General features: G+C 38.5%; 1 protein-coding gene across 6 annotated transcripts in view; it reads left to right on the plus strand.

Moving 5' to 3' along the window:
- Window positions 1–19,168, plus strand: part of DTNB (dystrobrevin beta) — a 239,978-nt gene that overhangs the window by 47,372 nt on the left and 173,438 nt on the right. For all 6 annotated transcript variants that reach the window (XM_018055540.1, XM_018055543.1, XM_018055546.1 and 3 more), the window contains exon 5: window positions 16,716–16,801. In XM_018055540.1, coding sequence (XP_017911029.1) covers window positions 16,716–16,801 — 86 coding nt within the window. The remainder of the gene's footprint in view (window positions 1–16,715; window positions 16,802–19,168) is intronic.

Raw genomic sequence — 19,168 nt, forward strand, 5'->3', positions numbered from 1 at the left:
TGAGAAACATATTGCAAAATTTAAACATTTTTATTATGTATCAGACATTATATTTTAAAATATTTTGCAGAAATACTTTGAGGCCTAGGATAATGTTTTCCTACAGAGAGGGTTTCTGTTTGCTTTTGCCAGGCGCCTGGAGACCTCAGCAGTCCGGAGGCAGCTGAGTTCAGTTTCCAGTCCGGCCTGCGTGAGGCCCTGTGTCGCTTCTGCACGCTGGTGGTCTAGGTGCAGCCTTTGGGCTTTCAACCCAGAGTGATGGCAGACGGAGCAGGCAGTTTCGTCAGGATGCAGTGTGTCACATGTGTCTTCCAGCTCCTTAAGAATTTCAGAGTTACTACTGTGGGATTCAGCCTTTCTGAGCGCTCCTCTGAACCAGAAAATTGCTTGCATGGAAAAAGTGGTTTCAACCATTGCCCTCAGCTCTCTGGTCATCCAATTCCTTTACATTAGGTGACTCAGCATTCAGAGAGATTGAAAACATTTTTTCCCCATCTCTTCTACTTTTACTCAGAGGAAGAGGGGATCAGAATAAAGGATCTGCCATTGCCTCCGTTTTTATTTATTTTTTGGAATGTTGCCATAGTTACTTCCTCTGTCTCCTATTGTTCCTCATATACGCTTCAATTCTTTGACTTTCTCTGCCTCCTTTTGGAAGAGTTTTATCAGGCTGCACGTCTCCTCATTGATTTGATTTGTTCTTTGTTTAGAGCTGTTTTACTGTTTGTCCCATTTATTATGTTATTTTTCAGTTAACTGTATTTTTCAAACCTAGTATGTCTGGTTCATTCTTTATGTGATTTGTAGTTCTTATTTCATTATTATTAGTTTCAGGTATACAACATAATGATTCAATATTTATATATTATAAAATGATCACCACAATAGGTCTAGTTAACTTCTATCACCATACATAGTTACAAAAATTTTTTTCCTTGTGATGAAAACTTATTAAGATCTCTTAGAAATTTTCATATATACAATACAGTGTTTTAAACTGTGGTTACCATGCTGTACGTTACATCCCCATGACTTATTTATTTTATAACTGAAAGTTTGTACCTTTGATCCCCTGTCCCATTTTGCCCACCCTCCACCCCTTGCTTCTGGCAACCACCAGCCTATTCTCTGTATCTCTGAACTGGAGATTTCTTTTTTATTTAATCAACAGATTACACATAAAAGTGAGATCATATGATATTTGTCTTTACCCATCTGACTTATTTCACTTAGCATACTGCCTTCAAAGTCCAGCCATAATGCAAATGCGTTACCTTTTTTTATGACTAATATTTCATTGTATATGTATGTATGTGTATCTATATATCTTTGTATATAGATTTATATACATACATATACACCATATTTTCTTTATTCTACTCATATACTGATTGACTCCTAGATTGCTTCCATGTCTTGGCTATTACAAATAATGGTTCAGTGAGCATATAGGTGCATATATCTTTTTGAGTTAGTGTTTTCATTTTCTTCCGATAAACTCCCAGAAGTAGAATTTCTGGATCATGTGGTGGTTCTGTGTCTAAAGTTTTGAGGAACTTCCATACTGTTTTCCACAGTGGCTGCGCCTGTTGCATTCCCACCAGCAGCACACACGAGTTCCATTGTCTCTGCATCCTCATCAACACTTCTTATTTACTATTTTTGATAATAGCCATTCCAACAGGTGTGAGATGATATCCCATTATGGTTTTGATTTGCATTTCCCTGAAAATATGTTTTCATATGTCTCTTTAACATATTTATTAGGTTTATTTTAAAATTCCCAGTCCATTTGCTCTAATACTTATACTTTTGAAACTGATGTAAGTTGTCTTGTTTGTTGGTTTTTTTTTAATATAGTTGTACCCCTGAATCCAAGGAATTGTCTTGGGTTGGATATTTGCAGTAGATGTGGACAAATTGTGGAGTGGCCACATGCATATATGGTTCTTCAAAGTATGGGGTGTGCTGGAGGTGGCAGGAAAAGGGGGCCAGATTCTCCCAATGTGGGAGCATCAAGTGTCTGAATCCCAGATGGTGAATTTGACTTTCCAGGTCATTTTGAAGGTATATTAGTCATTGTACAGAGATAGAACATATTTTAATGAATAATCTATTGGCTTGATTGATAGTTTTAGTATTTAGATATATGTTTATGGGCCTCTTTTTGTAATCATGGTGCTTTGGGGGGAGGCCTGGTACCAGCTATTGATTGAACCATAATGGTTTCTTTTCTTTTTTTAAAATTTTTTTGATATGGACCATTTTGAAAGTCTTTATTGAATTTGTTACAATATTGCTTCTATTTTATGTTTTGGGCGTTTTCTCTTTTATTTTTTTTTGACCATGAGGCATGTGGGATCTTAGCTTACTGATCAGCAATCAAACTCACAGCCCCCGCAGTAGAAGGTGAAGTCTTAACCACTAGACTGCCAGGGAAGTTCAGAGTCATTGTGATTTCTGATAGATTATTTTCTAGAAGACTTAGCTCATTTTGAACTGATGGTCTAAACTTTTATAGTTTAAACCTGATAGGAGGTTCTTCTTGGATAATTATTGTATTCTATGTTTTCCTCTGTAAGAAGGAAAAATGTTTTATAATGACTTCCTAAGAAATTCCTTTACGCTTTACCTGACTATTGAATCTTATCTTCCCTCTTATTTTTTTTAAATGAAGATTTGTTTTGTGAGTCAGTGACCTTCACCAAAACGAGATATAGTAAAATTCCACCTTTAATGGAACAAACCTATTAAAAAAATCATACATTTAATGAAACTAGACTTGGATAAAATCTTCAAAGCATATCTACTAAGCATATCAGTGAAAAGCCCAGGGTTATTATTTACCATCTAACATAACTGTAGAAAACACTCTCTCAAATTTGAGCAATCTGAAGATTCGTTTAGAGTAAAGACTTTGATACATCTAATTTATGCCGAATTTTATATGAAAAACATTTCTGTGTAGTTTGGAAATATGGCTGAAAGCCATTTAAAAATCTTGTTTTAGCAGTTTAATTTGGATATATTAAAAGTTTCCAAAGTTCCCTTTTAATACTGGATGCAAGAAAATGAAGCAATATAAAATAAAAAAAAGCAAAACCGAACTGCTGCTGCTGCTAAGTTGCTTCATTTGTGTCCGACTCTGTGCGACCCCATAGATGGCAGCCCACCAGGCTCCCCCGTCCTTGGGATTCTCTAGGCAAGAACACTGGAGTGGGTTGCCATTTCCTTCTCCAGTGCATGAAAGTGAAAAGTGAAAGTGAAGTCGCTCGGTCGTGTCCGACTCTTAGCGACCCCATGGACTGCAGCCCACCAGGCTCCTCCGTCCATGGGATTTTCCAGGCAAGAGTACTGGAGTGGGGTGCCATTGCCTTCTCTGAAAACCAAACTAGTTCACTTCAAATAAAAACAAATGTATTCCTGAAGTTCTGAATGTGCCTAGCATGTTTATGGAATGGACATTGCTCAAAAAGGATATTATTAGGTTATGGTCTTCCCCATTAGTGAGTTTTAAACAAAGGTACAATTTCCTGGGAGACACAAACATTTCATTTATTTATGTACAGTATTTACTGATATCTCTGCCTGTTCTTTGATGGATTCAGGATGACAGGGAAAAGCCAAGTAAAAATAGGAGAGAATTAGTGCTGGATGGGAACCTTTTGATGCCCTCGATAGTGGCATATTTAGCTCCTAGAAGAGCTAAGTTTAGTTAATTCTTCTAATTCTTAGACGATCTGACCATAGCTTTTTCAGGAAATTTCCAGGGGATGGTGAAGAATGAGCTGGGCTTTTGAATGTTTTATAAAGGTGAAATCCTAAGGGGAAACCTGTTGCAAAATGGAGAAGAACAGTCGCTTTGGTGGCAGAGGAGGAGTGGAGCCTGTGTGTCCACGCAGCACGCTCTGCCCTGTAGGATACTGCTGTGGAGTGTGTGCATTGTGTGATGTGATGGGTAGTATGACCCCCGAAGCCAGTTCACTGAGCCCTAGTCTAAGTGCTTGGTGACAGAATTACTTTGAAGTTCATTTATTTCTCTACCCATCAAAGCTTTTTGTTGTCTCCCAAGAGAATTCAAGCATTTGTGCAAATTTTCAGACAGTACTCTGATTTCAGGGTATGCAGACCTGCAAAAGGCTTGACCATTAGCTTAAAAAAATTGCAGATAAAAAAATTGTGAGGGGAGAGGTTGTTATTTTGGTCTTTATTTTTTCCTTTTCCTTTTTTTTTTTTTTTTAAGAAAAGGCAAGAGGAATACTTTTTCCAAGGGTTGCTTTTTCCTTGCCTTTGTTTTTCCCTGAAAGTAAGGAGAGAGGAAATAACAGAGGAACTTCTCCAGTCCATTCAAAACTCACCTCTAAAGTAATCTGATGAAGATACTACTTTCATCATGTAACCTCCCACCTTAGAAACACTCAAAGATTCATCTGGTTTTTGAATGAAGTTTGTACTCCTCAGTTAGGTCTGATGCTATATGTGTGTGTGCTCAGCCGTTCAGTCATGTCTGACTCTTTGCACCCCATGAACTATAGCCCACCAGGTTCCTCTGTCTATGACATTTTCCAGGTAAGAATACTGGCGTGGGTGGCCATTTCTTTCTCCAGGGGATCTTCCTGACTCAGGGATCGAACCCACATCTCTTGTGTCTCCTGCATTGGCAGACAGATTCTTTACCACTAGCACCACCTGGCAAGCCCTGTGCTATCAGTCCTTAATTCCGTACTCACACCAAGCTCTAATGAAGCTACTTGAGGCACTATTCAGTTTTCCGATATGGCATTCTCATTTCTTCTCTCTGTGCATTTTGGTTGGTCTTCTGCCCACCACCCCCTCCCCACCCCTGGTTTTTACCCACCCTATAGCCTTCCCTGTTATCAGCAATTCCATTTTCATCCCTATGAGGACTTGTCATGCTGTCTAGATAATTATTTTGAGTTTCAATTATATAATGCTCTCAACTGCTTCATAATTGTACAAATACGATTGAAAGTCCTTGAGAGCAGAGATTCTACCTTTTATTTCTGCAATGCTGGATTCTTAATAAATATTTTTAAAATTGAAATGAAAATTAACAGGCATTCTGATTGTGATTAATTTGAATAATACTCTGTGTTGATTTTGCTTGATTAAGCTATTTGACATTTGCCAAATAGATTCTTGATTTGCCGTTGATTATTGCATAATACATTCACAGTGAAGTTTTGTAAATGAAGATTAATTGGAAAAATACGAGTTTTTGAAAATCCAGGAGAAATGCTCTTATTACTCTTAGTTAGCGACGTGCGATAATTGGACTGGTAATAGTGTTTCTGAAGTAGAAGTCTATTTTTATGCAAGAATACTAATTTATGGTTGGCAGCATTTACAGTTGTTTGCCAAAGATGTGAAAACAGCTTGTTTTCTTAAGTAAAAAGTGCTCCCCATAGTCCTGTTTTTGAAAGTATTAATTTGAATAACAAACTCTTATTAGACAATGCAAAGCTATAGACAACCATTCAATTTGGGTTAGTTTAAGTATCCAAAAATTTGAGACTTTACTAAACTTAAATGAGCAAATTCCCATGCAAAAGGCACAGGTGAGGAGTGCAGAGACTTCTCAAGGTACCTGCATGTTAAAACGTAAGTGTTTATTCAGGTGACTCACTGTCTGCTTAGCTTGGCGCAGAGCTCATCTTGGTGTTGTCTCAGTGTTAGATAAGAACCCTTTTTAGAAGTCACGTGCATGGTTTATTGTCAGACTGTAAAAATGATTGGTCTGTGGAGCTGAATCATCCAGGGAAGTCTGAGAACGAGAGTCATCATGTTCCTTATTGGTGGGGGGTGTTCCCCAGAGGGATTCTGTGTGAGTGGGTTAAAATAACATGTTTCCTCTCTCGGGTCATCCTCAGCACATATTACCTGTTCCACCTTTCATTTTAGCATCTTTCTATAGGGGTTCATATTCAGTATTAATTGTGTTATACCTTAAGTATTGACCTATTAATCAACTTTTCAGCTAGGCCAGATTTTAAATGAGTCACATTTTTTGGGTGATGAAACCAGGTTAAAAATCTTTCCAGATCTTGTCTGAAGAGAACTGATCGTGGTATGAACTTGGACTTGACTTTGGAAGTACTGAAAAAACATGGATGTTGGTGAGGTTATATGCTAGGGGCAGGGGACTGTTCAGTTTTAAATGTAACTTGACTGGGGTTTATGGATTAAATTCAGATGTCTGGTGGGAAGGATCAAGAATGAGATTTTTCCAAGAAGAAGGAATCAGTCAGATAAAGGACAGAATCCTCAAGGATCAGGATGCTAAGTGAGTGCAACTTCTCTCCACTGCCTCTAATTGCAGAGGAAAAATGCAGAGCTCTAACCAAATATTGCTCAAGTAAAAGCGACACCTTCCCTTTGCTGTGTTTGGGGGCAGTTACAGGAAGTTGTTAGGCTTAAAGTAGGCCAAGAGATTTCAATGCCAAGAAAAGCATTCAGAGCAAAGGAGTAAATGCTGAAGTTTGGCCACAAAGCAAATAGTTGAGAGGAGGGAGCTGACTTTTTTTTCTTTTTCAGAAAAGTAAAAATAATGTGATTTGAGGAAGTAAGAATTGTGAGACTATCCCTGCATTTATTTTATTGGATAACTATTTCTTCATGCTTCTATGCTTAGATTTTTATATGTCTCTTTAATAAGTATTTATAAAGTATCTTTAAATATATCATTTATTAACTTGCTTATAGTAATACTTCCTTTTGAAGAGTGAATAAATCTTTTGGTAGTTCAAACTGTGAACCTAAAGTTGTAAGTGATGGTAAGCATTATAAGTGGGGAAGATTCATAATTTGACCCCACCCCTACCATTCCCAGGATACACAGTTGCATGCTTATAAACAGATTCTTAAACATAAAGGCTGTGAAAAGAAGAGAAGCAAAAAGAAAGGAGAACAGGAAAGAGACACCCATTCGAATGCAGAGTTCTAAAGAATAGCAAGGAGAGATAAGAAAGCCTTCCTCAGCGATCAGTGCAAAGAAATAGAGGAAAACAATAGAATAGGAAAGGCTAGAGATCTCTTCAAGAAAATTAGAGATACCAAGGGAACATTTCATGGAAAGATGGGCTCAATAAAGGACAGAAATGGTATGGACCTAACAGAAGCAGAAGATATTAAGAAAAGGTGGCAAGAATACACAGAAGAACTGTACAAAAAAGATCTTCATGACACAGATAATCACGATGGTGTGATCACTCACACTCACCTAGAGCCAGACATCCTGGAATGTGAAGTCAAGTGGGCCTTAGAAAGCATCACTACGAACAAAGCTAGTGGAGGTGATGGTATTTCAGACCGTAAAAGATGATGCTGTGAAAGTGCTGCACTCAATATGTCAGCAAATTTGGAAAATTCAGCAGTGGCCACAGGACTGGAAAAGGTCAGTTTTCATTCCAATCCCAAAGAAAGGCAGCGCCAAAGAATGCTCAAACTACCACACAGTTGTACTCATCTCACACACTAGTAAAGTAATGCTCAAAATTCTCCAAGCCAGGCTTCAGCAATATGTGAACCGTGAACTTCCTGATGTTCAAGCTGGTTTTAGAAAAGGCAGAGGAACCAGAGATCAAATTGCCAACATCCACTGGATCATGGAAAAAGCAAGAGAGTTCCAGAAAAACATCTACTTCTGCTTTATTGACTATGTCAAAGCCTCTGACGGTGTGGATCATAATAAGCTGTGGAAAATTCTGAAAGAGATGGGAATACCAGACCACCTGACCTGCCTCTTGAGAAACCTGTACTCAGGTCAGGAAGCAACAGTTAGAACTGGACATGGAACCACAGACTGGTTCCAAATAGGAAAAGGAGTGTGTCAAGGCTGTATATTGTCACCCTGCTTATTTAACTTCTATGCAGAGTACATCATGAGAAACGCTGGACTGGAAGAAACACAAGCTGGAATCAAGATTGCTGGGAGAAATATCAATAACCTCAGATATGCAGATGACACCACCCTTATGGCAGAAAATGAAGAAGAACTAAAGAGCCTCTGGATGAGGGTGAACGAGGAGAATGAAAAAGTTGGCTTAAAGCTCAACATTCAGAAAACGAAGATCATGGCATCTGGTCCCATCACTTCATGGCAATAGATGGGGAAACAGTGGAAAGAGTGGCTGACTTTATTTTTTGGGGCTCCAGAATCACTGCAGATGGTGACTGCAGCCATGAAATTGAAAGACGCTTACTCCTTGGAGGAAAGTTATGATCAACCTAGACAGCATATTAAAAAGCAGAGACATTACTTTGTCCACAAAGGTCCATCTAATCAAGGCTATGGTTTTTCCAGTAGTCATGTATGGATGTGAGAGTTGGACTATAAAGAAAGCTGAGCGCTGAAGAATTGATGCTTTTGAAGTGTGGTGTTGGAGAAGACTCTTGAGAGTCCCTTGGACTGCAAGGAGATCCAACCAGTCCATCCCAAAGGGAATCAGTCCTGGGTGTTCCATTGGAAGGACTGATGTTGAAGCTGAAACTCTAGTATTTTGGCCACCTGATGTGAAGAGCTGACTCATTTGAAAAGACCCTCATGTTGGGAAAGATTGAGGGCAGAAGGAGAAGGGGGACGATAGAGGATGAGACGGTTAGATGGCATCACCGACTGAATGGACATGAGTTTGGGTAAACTCCGGGAGTTGGTGATGGACAGGGAGGCCTGGCATGCTGCGATTCATGGGGTCACAAAGAGTTGGACACGACTGAGCGACTGGACTGAACTGAGCTGATACATAAAGGCTCATTAAACATTTACAAATCTCTCCTGCCTGCAGATTCCTTCACCTCACACTTACTATGATTCTTAGTCTCTGATACCTCTCCTTTCCCCCATACTTAATGGTTCTCTCAACCTGACTTGTCTGTTCCCTCAGCACTGTTGAGTTACACATTAACCCTTTGACGCATATCTCCTCACCCTCAATAAAGCCTGCGAAGCTAAGCACAGATAACATTTGCCTACTCAGAAGAGCATGCAGTCAGAGAGGGGAGACGATCCGCTTATTGGTTGGGTGGGAGATTGTGTATGGAGATTGCTGTGTGGCTGTTGTGAAGAGGAAATTTGTTGGAAAGTAGATACGAGAGATGATGAGATAAGGGGCTGCACATTACTGATAATAATTAGTTGAGTTAAAGCTATGATAAACCTACAGCATATTAAAAAGCAGAGACTTTGCTTTGCTGATCAACGTCCATACAGTCAAAGCTATGGGTTTTCCAGTAGTCATGTATGGATGTGAGAGTTGGACTGTGAAGAAAGCTGGGCACCAAAGAATTGATGATTTTGAACTGGGGTGGAGAAGACTCTTGAGAGTCCCTTGGACTGCAAGGAGATCAAACCAGTTAATCCTAAAGGAAATCAGTCCTGAATATTCATTGAAACGACTGGTGCTGAAGCTGAAGCTCCAGTACTTTGGCCACCTGATGCAAATAGCTAACTTATTAGAAAAGCCCCTGATGCTGGGAAAGATTGAAGGCAGGAGGAGAAGGGCATGACAGAGGATGAGATGGTTGGATGGCATCCCTGACTCGGAGTTGGTAATGGACCAGGGAGCCTGCAGTCCATGGGGTCACAAAGAGTTGGACATGACTGAGCAACTGAACTGAACTGAATGCACTATTCTGTAAATGCATCTACAGCCTGCTTGATCTGAGGTCAGCTGTTAAGACCAGTAATAACCAATGAGTGGAAAAGGATACAGATCAGTTGAGAAGTATAGCTGCTATTCTGTATTTGAATATAAGACTTTCTGAATCCAGGACTATTATTTGCAACAGAGTTGAGTTAAAGAATATTTGAATAAGGGATGCAAATTATTGTGAAAACAAGTAAAACCTGTGTTATGGCATTTACTGATGAGTACTTTCTTCACTGAGAGTTGAATTTGACTGGGTCTCTGGTCAGTATGCTGGGCTCTCCCACACTCTCGTGTCTGCATAGATGGCATTATTTTCATTTTTGTGGCAAGGAATAGATATTTTGTTTCTTTAAAGGAAGAACACAAGATTTGGAGCCAGAAAGAGTTACTCATACACAATATGATTGATTCTCTTTCATCTTTCATTATGTCCTCTGATATATCATTGCCTGTGAACTACAAGCTAGAGTCTTTGTATTGCATTACAATCTCTGTGTTCGTAGTTCTTAGCTTTCAGTTCAGTTCAGTTGCTCAGTCATGTCCAACTCTTTGTGAACCCATGGACTATAACACGCTAGGCCTCCCTGTCCATCACCAACTCCCAGAGCTTGCTGAAAGTCATGCCCATCAGGTCAGTGATGCCATCCAACCATCTCATCCTCTGTCATTTCCTTCTCTTCCTGCCTTCAGTCATTCCCAGCATCAGGGTCTTTTCCAATGAGTCAGCTCTTCACATCAGATGGCCAAAGTATTGGAGTTTCAGCTTCAGCATCAGGCCTTCCAATGAATATTCAGGATTGATTTCCTTTAGGATGGACTGGTTTGATCTCCTTGCAGTCCAAGGAACTTTCAAGAGTCTTCTCCATCACCACAGTTCAAGAGCATCAATTCTTTGGCACTCAGCTTTCTTTATAGTCCAACTCTCACATCCATACATGACTCCTGGGAAAACCATAGCTTCGACTAGATGGACCTCTGTTGGCAATGTAATGTCTCTGCTTTTTAATATGCTGTCTAGGTTGGTCATAGCTTTCCTTTCAAGGAGCAAGCGCCTTTAAATTTCATGGCTGCAGTCACCATCTACAGTTATTTTGGAGCCCCCCAAAATAAAGTCTCTCAGTCTTTCCATTGTTTCCCCATCTATTTGCCATGAACTGATGGGACCAGATGCCATGATCTTAGTTTTCTGAATGTTGAGTTTTAGCCAGATTTTTCACTCTCCTGTTTCAGTTTCATCAAAAGGCTCTTTAGTTCTTCTTCACTTTCTGCCGTAAGTGTCGTGTCATCTGCATATCTGAGGTCATTGATATTTCTCCTGGCAATCTTGATTCCACAGTTTGTGCTTCATCCAGTCCAGCATTTCTCATAGTGTACTCTGCATGTGAGTTAAATAAGCATGGTGACAATATACAGCCATGACGTACTCCTTCCCGATTTGGAACCAGTCTGTTGTTCCATGTCCAGTTCTAACTGTTGCTTCCTGACATGCATACATACATTCTCAGGAGGCAGGTCAGGTGGTTGAGTATTCACATCTCTTTAAGAATTTTCCACAGTTTGTTGTGATCCATACAGTCAAAGGCTTTGGCATAGTCAATAAAGTAGAAATAGATGTTTTTCTGGAACTCTCTTGCTTTTTCGATGATCCAGCGGATGTTGGCATTTTGATCTCGGTTTCTCTGCCTTTTTTAAATCCAGCTTGAACATCTGGAAGTTCACGGTTCAAACACTGTTGAAGCCTGGCTTGGAGAGTTTTGAGCATTAGTTTGCTAGTGTATGAGGTGTGTGCGATTGTTTGAGCATTCTTTGGCATTGCCTTTCTTTGGGATTGGAATGAAAACTGACCTTTTCCAGTCCTGTGGCCACTGCTGAATTTTCCAAATTTGTTGACATATTGAGTTCAACACTTTCACAGCATCATCTTTTAGGATTTGAAATAACTCAACTGGAATTCCATCACCTCCACTAGCTCTGTTCGTACTTCACATTCCAGAATGTCTGGCTGTAGGTGAGTGATCACACCATTGTGATTATCTGGGGCAGAAAGATCTTTTTTGTACAGTTCTTCTGTGTATTCTTACCACCTCTTCTTAATATCTTCTGCTTCTGTTAGGTCCATACTGGTTGGATGCATATTAAAAAAACCTGAGACCCTTTTGAAAGTACCAAGAACAGGGTGGGTTTTAGGCATCTGAATAGTATCTTTATTCTCATGCCTTATTGGGATTTGTATGGGTTTAGAAAGCTAAGAAAGTATGAAGAATTAGCCTGTTGATTTTTAAAAAAATATCCCTATGGTGAATTTGGGATTCCATTGAATCACAATAGTATTCTGATCTGTTTATGGAGAATTAACATTTTAAAATAAGCAATGAGTCTTTTGTTCATGAATGTGGTGTAACTGTTTACATTTTCTTTTATTTCTTTCATCAATATTTTATAGTTTTCAGCATACAAATCTTGAACATACATGTTTTAAACATTATCTGCATTTTCATATTTTCTTGCTATTGTATTTCCAATTATCTTTTGCTAATTTATAGAAATTTGAATTTTCTATGTTGGCCTTGTATACTGCAACCTTGCTAAAAGTCCTTTATTATAGTATTTTGGTATGTTCTATACATTTTTTTGGTGGGTTCTTTGGGATTTTTTACACAGAAGGTCATATTGTCTGGAGAAGATACAGTTATGTGCATTTATATTTTTTCTTGCTTTATTGCAGCAGCTAGGTTCTCTAATGTGGTATTGCGTTCTAACAGTGAAAGCAGTCATCCTTGACTTGTTCTTGATCTGAGGGAAAAAACACTTAATCTTTCATCATTAAGTATGATGTTACTAGCAGTGTTTATTTTTTGAAGATGTCCACTGAGGAAGTGCTTTTCCCCTCTGGTTTTCTTAGCGTATTTATCAGGAATGGATGTTGAGTATTATTATCTGTACCTATTAGGATGATCATAGGGCTTTTCTCTTTACATTGATTGATTTTCAAATGTCAAACTAGTGTTATATCACTGGGATAAAGCCCCCTGGATTGTGATTTTTAATTCATTTTTATTTAGCTGCATTAAATTTGCTCACATTTTGTTGAGAGTTTTGTATCTGTCGTCACAAGAGATACTGACTTGCTATTTTCTTTTGTTGTGATGTATTTAAGTGCTTTTGTTATCAGAAGAATGCTGGCCTCATAGAAGAATTGGGACGTGTTCTGTCCTTTTTTACTCTCTGGAGGAGAGTAGAAATGCAATTATTTCTTCTTTAAATGTTTAGAATTTGCCAGCTCTCTGAATAAAGAGCTTTATTTTTTAGAAGGCTTAAAAATACAGATTTGATTTCTATAATGGATATGGGTCTATTCAGGCCACTTATTTATTCTTGAGTAAGCTTTAATAGTTTGCATTTTTCAAGGAGTAGCTTGTATTGTCCAGTTCATCCAAGTTGTTGAATTTATGGACATACGTTTTTGTAATATTTCCCTATTATTTCCGTAATAGCTAGAGAGTCTCTGCTAATACCCCTTCTTTCATTTTTTATATTTGTAATGTGTGTATTCTCTATTTTTTTCTTAGTCAGTCTGGCTAGAGGTTTACAGTGCTACTGGTTTATTCAAAGAACCAGCTTTTGGTTTCATTGATTTTCTTTATTGGTTTTCAGTTTTCAATTTCACTGATTTTTGCTCTTACTCATTATTTTTTTCCTTTTGCTTGTGTTGGGTTTAATTTGCTGTTATTTTCCTAGTGTCCTTTGTTGGAAGCTTAGTTTATTGGCTTAAGAACCTCCTCTTCTAGAATAAACATTAATTATTTATAAAGTGAAAAGTGCCCACTCTTTCATTGCTTTCCTTTGGCTGCTTGCTTTTGACCCTAAATGCAACTGTAATTTTTTCAGTATCCTTTCAGACAGTTTATATGTATACAGGTATATGAGAATATTGTTTCTACCCTCTCTTTTTTAACATAATTGCTAGATTTCGTTCTAGCAATTATTTTGTTCAGTGCCTTGCTTTGCTTTTTCACTTAGTAATCTATCTTGGATATAATTCTCTATCTTTCATATGTTTTTTCATTCTTTTTTAAGTAGCCTAATAGCCAGTCTTCTATTAATAGACATCTGAAGATGGGGCCAGAACCTGGGGGTTTTACTATTTTTTATATTTTGTTATGGAAATTCTCATTATGGAAAATTTTATGCTTTGCAGGTTAAATATCTTAAATGTTTTTTAGCCTGTATTTTTCCTTTTCATCTTTCTCTCCCTTAAACCATTAGTTTTGTCCAATAATGGTAACCCTCAGTTTCCCAGGATTCATTTTTAAAAAGTTTTTATTCAGAAATTGAAAACACCTATGGAAAAATAGCTAAAACAAAGTACAGTTTAATGAATTGGTCTAGAGCAAATATCCATATAAACACTCCGGAGGCCAAGAAATAGGATGTTGTCAGCACCCTGAAAGAACCTCTTTTTTCTCCTTTCTGTGTTACAATTCGTCTCTCTCCCCCCAGAGGTAATCAGAATCCTGATTTCTGTGGAAATCTCTTCTGAGATTCATTTTTACTTTCCCTTATGGAATTTCCTGGGTATTCTTACATCATGCATCCTGTGTCTGCAAAAAATTTTTTGAGCACATTTACCTTAAAAATGTCATCAGCTGTGCAGCAAAGCTCGACTTTGCTGTGGGAAGCGCTTGCTCTCCATCCTTGTTCTGCGGGCCATCAGGCTTGCTTACTCTCGCTTTGAGCTTCCGGAATGTTTTGTTTGGGTCATCTTTCTGAGCCCCTTCAGGATGGAGGCTGCATTCATCAGAGTTCTTAGTTGTAAGCAGTAGGAATCATCTCTGGCTAATTCATTAAAAGGATATGGGCGAGCCCTCAGCTTTCTAAAGTTGGGAAAGTAGGCTTGAAGACCACACTGCCAGGAACAGAGCTCAAAATCATACCACATAAGTGGTCTCAGGAAGCACCTCTGCCACCAGGCTGGGCGTGGACATTGCTGCTTGTGCTCCAGACACCACTGACGATGGACTGTGGGTGCCACCATGACAGCCCCTCTCTGCTGTCAGCCGCTGTGTGTGACTGCTCCTCCTGTCGCCATCCTCGCTGGGTGGATTCTTGGGAGTTCTTTCTTCTGCAGGTTGTTTTCTATTTGACATCTGGAGCAGATGCATCTTATTAGTGGAGCTTGTGTTAGGTGCCCCTGTCTTAGCTTCAAAGAAAGATGGGAAAACACATATTTTTGGTTTTTTCTTACCTTCCTCGTACTTTGGTAGTGGGAAGTATACATGTTGCATAAGGTAGGGTGTACGTTAATGTAGCTCTAGACTCAGCATTTGGATGGTCAGGGACCCAAAAGAGATGTCCACTCTAGAAGCTCTCTATCAGAAATCTATCACTTTTAAGCCAGTTTATGTTATTCTAGCCACTTACATTGCTAGTATAATGCAATGAATGTTTGACATGGGAGTATTCCTTATTTCCAGATGATAATATTGCCAAGTACAGTATAAGGCCTGGACCAGAATCTGTGTTCTGATGAACGATATATTTTAAAAACCCATCTGCCTACAGTGTGGGAGACCCAGGTTCAATCCCTGGGTCAGGCAGATCCCCTGGAGAAGGAAATAGCAACCCACTCTAGAATTCTTGCCTGGAAAATCCCATGGATGGAGGAGCCTGGTAGGCTACGGTCCATGGGGTTGCTAAGAGTCAGACACGACTGAGCGACTTCACTTTCATTCTAATTTTAGCTGGTTTTAGAGAATTTCTGTTTCATCTTATTAGATGTAATAGTTAAAATCAGACTGTAACAAGCATTTGTGTCCTGACAGTATTTTCACTGAGAATTTTCTGGCTTATCAACCCTTTACATTTTTTCCAGGTATGATCTTATTGTATACAAAAAGTTTTGGAAAATAGGAGACACTATATTAGAATTGGTAAATATGATAGGTGGACATATAATTTTCAAAACCAAGATGATACAGTTCTCATTATTGCAAAGGTATTTCACTCTAAGTTACTATGACACTTTGTAAGCACAAGCTTCATAAAATTAACACAAAAATGGGACTTCCCTGATGGCCCAGTGGCTAAGACTACATCCTCCAGTGCAGGAAGCATAGGTTTGATCCCTCGTTGCAGAACTAAAATCCCACATGTTGTATGGTGTGGCCAAAAAAGAAGAAGAAGATGCTGTTCTTCAGTAAACTTTTAAAAAAGTTAATGCAAAAGCCCATTATATTTGTCATTTTATATATATGACTTAAAAATCCAGCTAGTGAAGTTTCCATCTTCTCTGAAACCAGGGCAAAATTGAATGGTTGAAGCAGTGGCCACAGGGGTTGGGGCCTTGCTGATATTGTCCTGGTTGTGCAGGTGGTATACAGCTTTACTTAGGGTAGATCACTCACGTTCTAGATTTCATCTTTCTAGTTCCTGCAGAAGAGTTCATGTCACTGTCCCTTCTCCTTCACTTTTCTCACATTGGTGATAGGAGAAGACGAGACACCAGTGTCTCAGATGAGCTTCTTAGAATGAACACATGGTAATGTAAAGGCTGTTCCAGAAAAACAAATAGAGATAAATGTACTGTAAAATCTTTATAGCAATATGTATCCTCTTTCCTTAGTACAAAGAAATAAACTGTTGTTATAATATCCTGATGGGAGGACACATTTTTGAATCACTGTTCAAACCACGTGGGGCCTCAGGTTTGAATACTGGAACACTTCAGCTGTGAATTTAGTAGATTAAGGTGGCGGGATGTTTATTTCAGGTTCCGTCCCTTTGACCTTTGCCTACAAATCCAACAGAAGTTGTTTTACAGGGTGTTTCTAAACTCATTTCTAAATGAACTAGTTGTAACAATTTTCTCATAGCATATGTGAAGCCTTAATTCTATAAAGGAAAAACAAGAATACAAGGTTTCTAAATGTGGTAATATTATAACATAAGTGCAGGAATCAGTTTACTGGTTGCTTGATATTTAGTGATACATTTGATTGCTTTTGTGATTCCAGATAGCAATTATTTCTAATATAATTTATTTTGCAGTGAGGGCCGAGGCAAGTTGACGGTATTTTCAGTTAAAGCTATGTTAGCAACCATGTGTGGTGGAAAAATGCTGGACAAATTGAGATGTAAGTATTTTTATATTATTTGAAAGATTCTATTTTCAGGACTTTTAAACACTTTTAAATGAATGTTTTTAGAATTTTGAATGATTATCTATTGAACGTTTTTGTTTTTTCTTACTACCATATCACTTTCTTTGCAGCTACTGGCTCAGAATATTCAAATTATGCCACCTACTGGTCAGATGGAAAAGTTGGTTAAATTGTTAGTTGGTTTTTTTTTTTTTTTTTTTCAGTTTAAAGCAAGAAAACTGAAAAGGTTCAGTGATGTTGACATTAAAAAAATTCTTTTTCAAGCTGGATGCTTTAAAAATGCTTAAAAATGTTTTCTATGTTATTAAAAATTATGCTTGAAGTTAATTATGTTGGTCACTTTTAGTTAGAAAATAAATTTCATTACTTTTACCAGGCTTGGTCAAGTTTAGCCCTTAATCACTCCATGCTTTATCAGGTGGTATTTCTTGTGATTAAACTGTTTTTTAGTGCCTTGGAGTCCAGTGTAGTCATGTAGAAATTAACAGCCTGTTTATTCAGCTGTCGTTCTTGTTTTTCCTATTGTTTTCAATTTTGGCATTGTGCTGTTCAGTGGATACTATTAGAAGGTGGTAAAATGAAGTGGAAGAAGGTAAAATCCACACTCAATTTTTCTGCCTGTGCGTTTCATTTATTCACTCTTTAGATAGTCCCTAACTGCCTCAGATACGCCAAGCATTGTGCTGGGTGCTTTACATGTATTTTCTTACTGAGTCTTTAACATGCCTTTGAGCAGCACATGATATTTTCTGTTCCACAGCTGAGTTAACTGAGGGGGTGAAACTGGGATTTCAACTCAGGCTGTAGATTCAGAGCCTGCTGTAAGCTGCTTTGTTGTACTCTACCCTGCTTGTCCTGTAACAGGAGACACGGTGTGATCCAGGTGCCCTACAACAAGTACCTGTGGAGTAAGAAACTGGCAGGTTTCAGGGAGGTGAGATTGAAGCTGTGGGTTTTCACGAAGTGTTGAGATACCTTGTGAATTGGTTTGTTGACACTGGGTCATCTGTCCCGTAGCATTTCTCATGGACTAGATTTCGGGTGATGTTCCTCTATGGCCAGTGGGTTTTTGTTTTAATTGAAAGGTATGGAGGCGTCATCTGATTCAAGTACGAGCTTTGGGGCAAGATCTCTTCAAAGGTGCATTTGTTTTCTGTGCTTTCTCTTACATGTTACCGTGACGTTAAAAGTTGGAAAGTTAGGTGGCTCATTAGATCTAGATTTGGATGCCTAAAGAAAGATCTTAGATAATACATTTGGTCAGTGTTATCTAGTTATCTCTTTTCAAAATCAGCTGCAATTTAAAATGAAGTTTTGGTGGAAAAAATAATAGTTTTATTTAAATACTCTTCTGAGTTTTTTTCACACAGGATCTCAAAATATTACCCTTTGGAGCTGAAATTTCTTAGTTTTTTCTAAATTCTAGTGTGGTTTTTCGTAGGAAGATAATACAATATGGATGAAATTATGTTTCATTCAAACACAGACAGAAAGAAAGTTGGGCTTTTTTCTGCCTTTTAACGACGATGATACCAGATAAAGAAGTACTGGAGAAGCTGGTTGAAAATAGGAAATTGATTAACTGCACATTCTAGGTGATTCCGGATTCTTTAAGTATCTGTGATTAAATTTGCTACATTTATATACAGATTTTAATCCACTCCAGTACTATTGCCTGGAGAATCCCATGGACAGAGGAGCCTGGTAGGCTACAGTCCATAGGGTTGCAAAGAGTCGGACACGACTGAGCGGCTTTACTCACTCACTCACGAGCAGCTAGGTACTTGCCTGAAAAATCCCATGGACAGAGAGCCTGGCAGGCTACAATCCACAAGGTCGCAGAGTTCAACACAGCTGAGCAGCATAGCACAGCTGCAGAAGAAGTTCAAAAGCCACATTAAAACAAAACAAAAACAAAACCCCACTATCACATGGATCCCTTCCATACTTCACAGAGAATTAGAATTTGCACTTTTTCACTAATAGTTACAACAGAGAACTGCAATAATTTTAGTTCTCAATCAATAATTTACATTTGGTGAAATTTTAGCCTATCTCTACTTTTTTGTTTTAATCATCCAGGGTGGAAACTGCTTTGTATAGTCTGTGCCTCCTGTTTTAAACAGAGCTTACTGATCATAATTTAAACACTTTTCATCCCTTAGGGATGTCATTCTGTGATACATTTAGGGCTGATGGTGAAATCCTGGGTGGTTTGTTCCTTCTCGTCTTTTCAGACTGCTGTGCTTTTTCAGCTCTTGAATTTCTGGTTATCGGTGGTGGCGGTGTATGTTTGTGTCCTTTAGTGCTGGTAAACATGATGGTATTGTCAGTGCTCCA

Source organism: Capra hircus, chromosome 11 (genome assembly GCF_001704415.2).
Source record: "Capra hircus breed San Clemente chromosome 11, ASM170441v1, whole genome shotgun sequence".
Classification (NCBI taxonomy): domain Eukaryota; kingdom Metazoa; phylum Chordata; class Mammalia; order Artiodactyla; family Bovidae; genus Capra; species Capra hircus.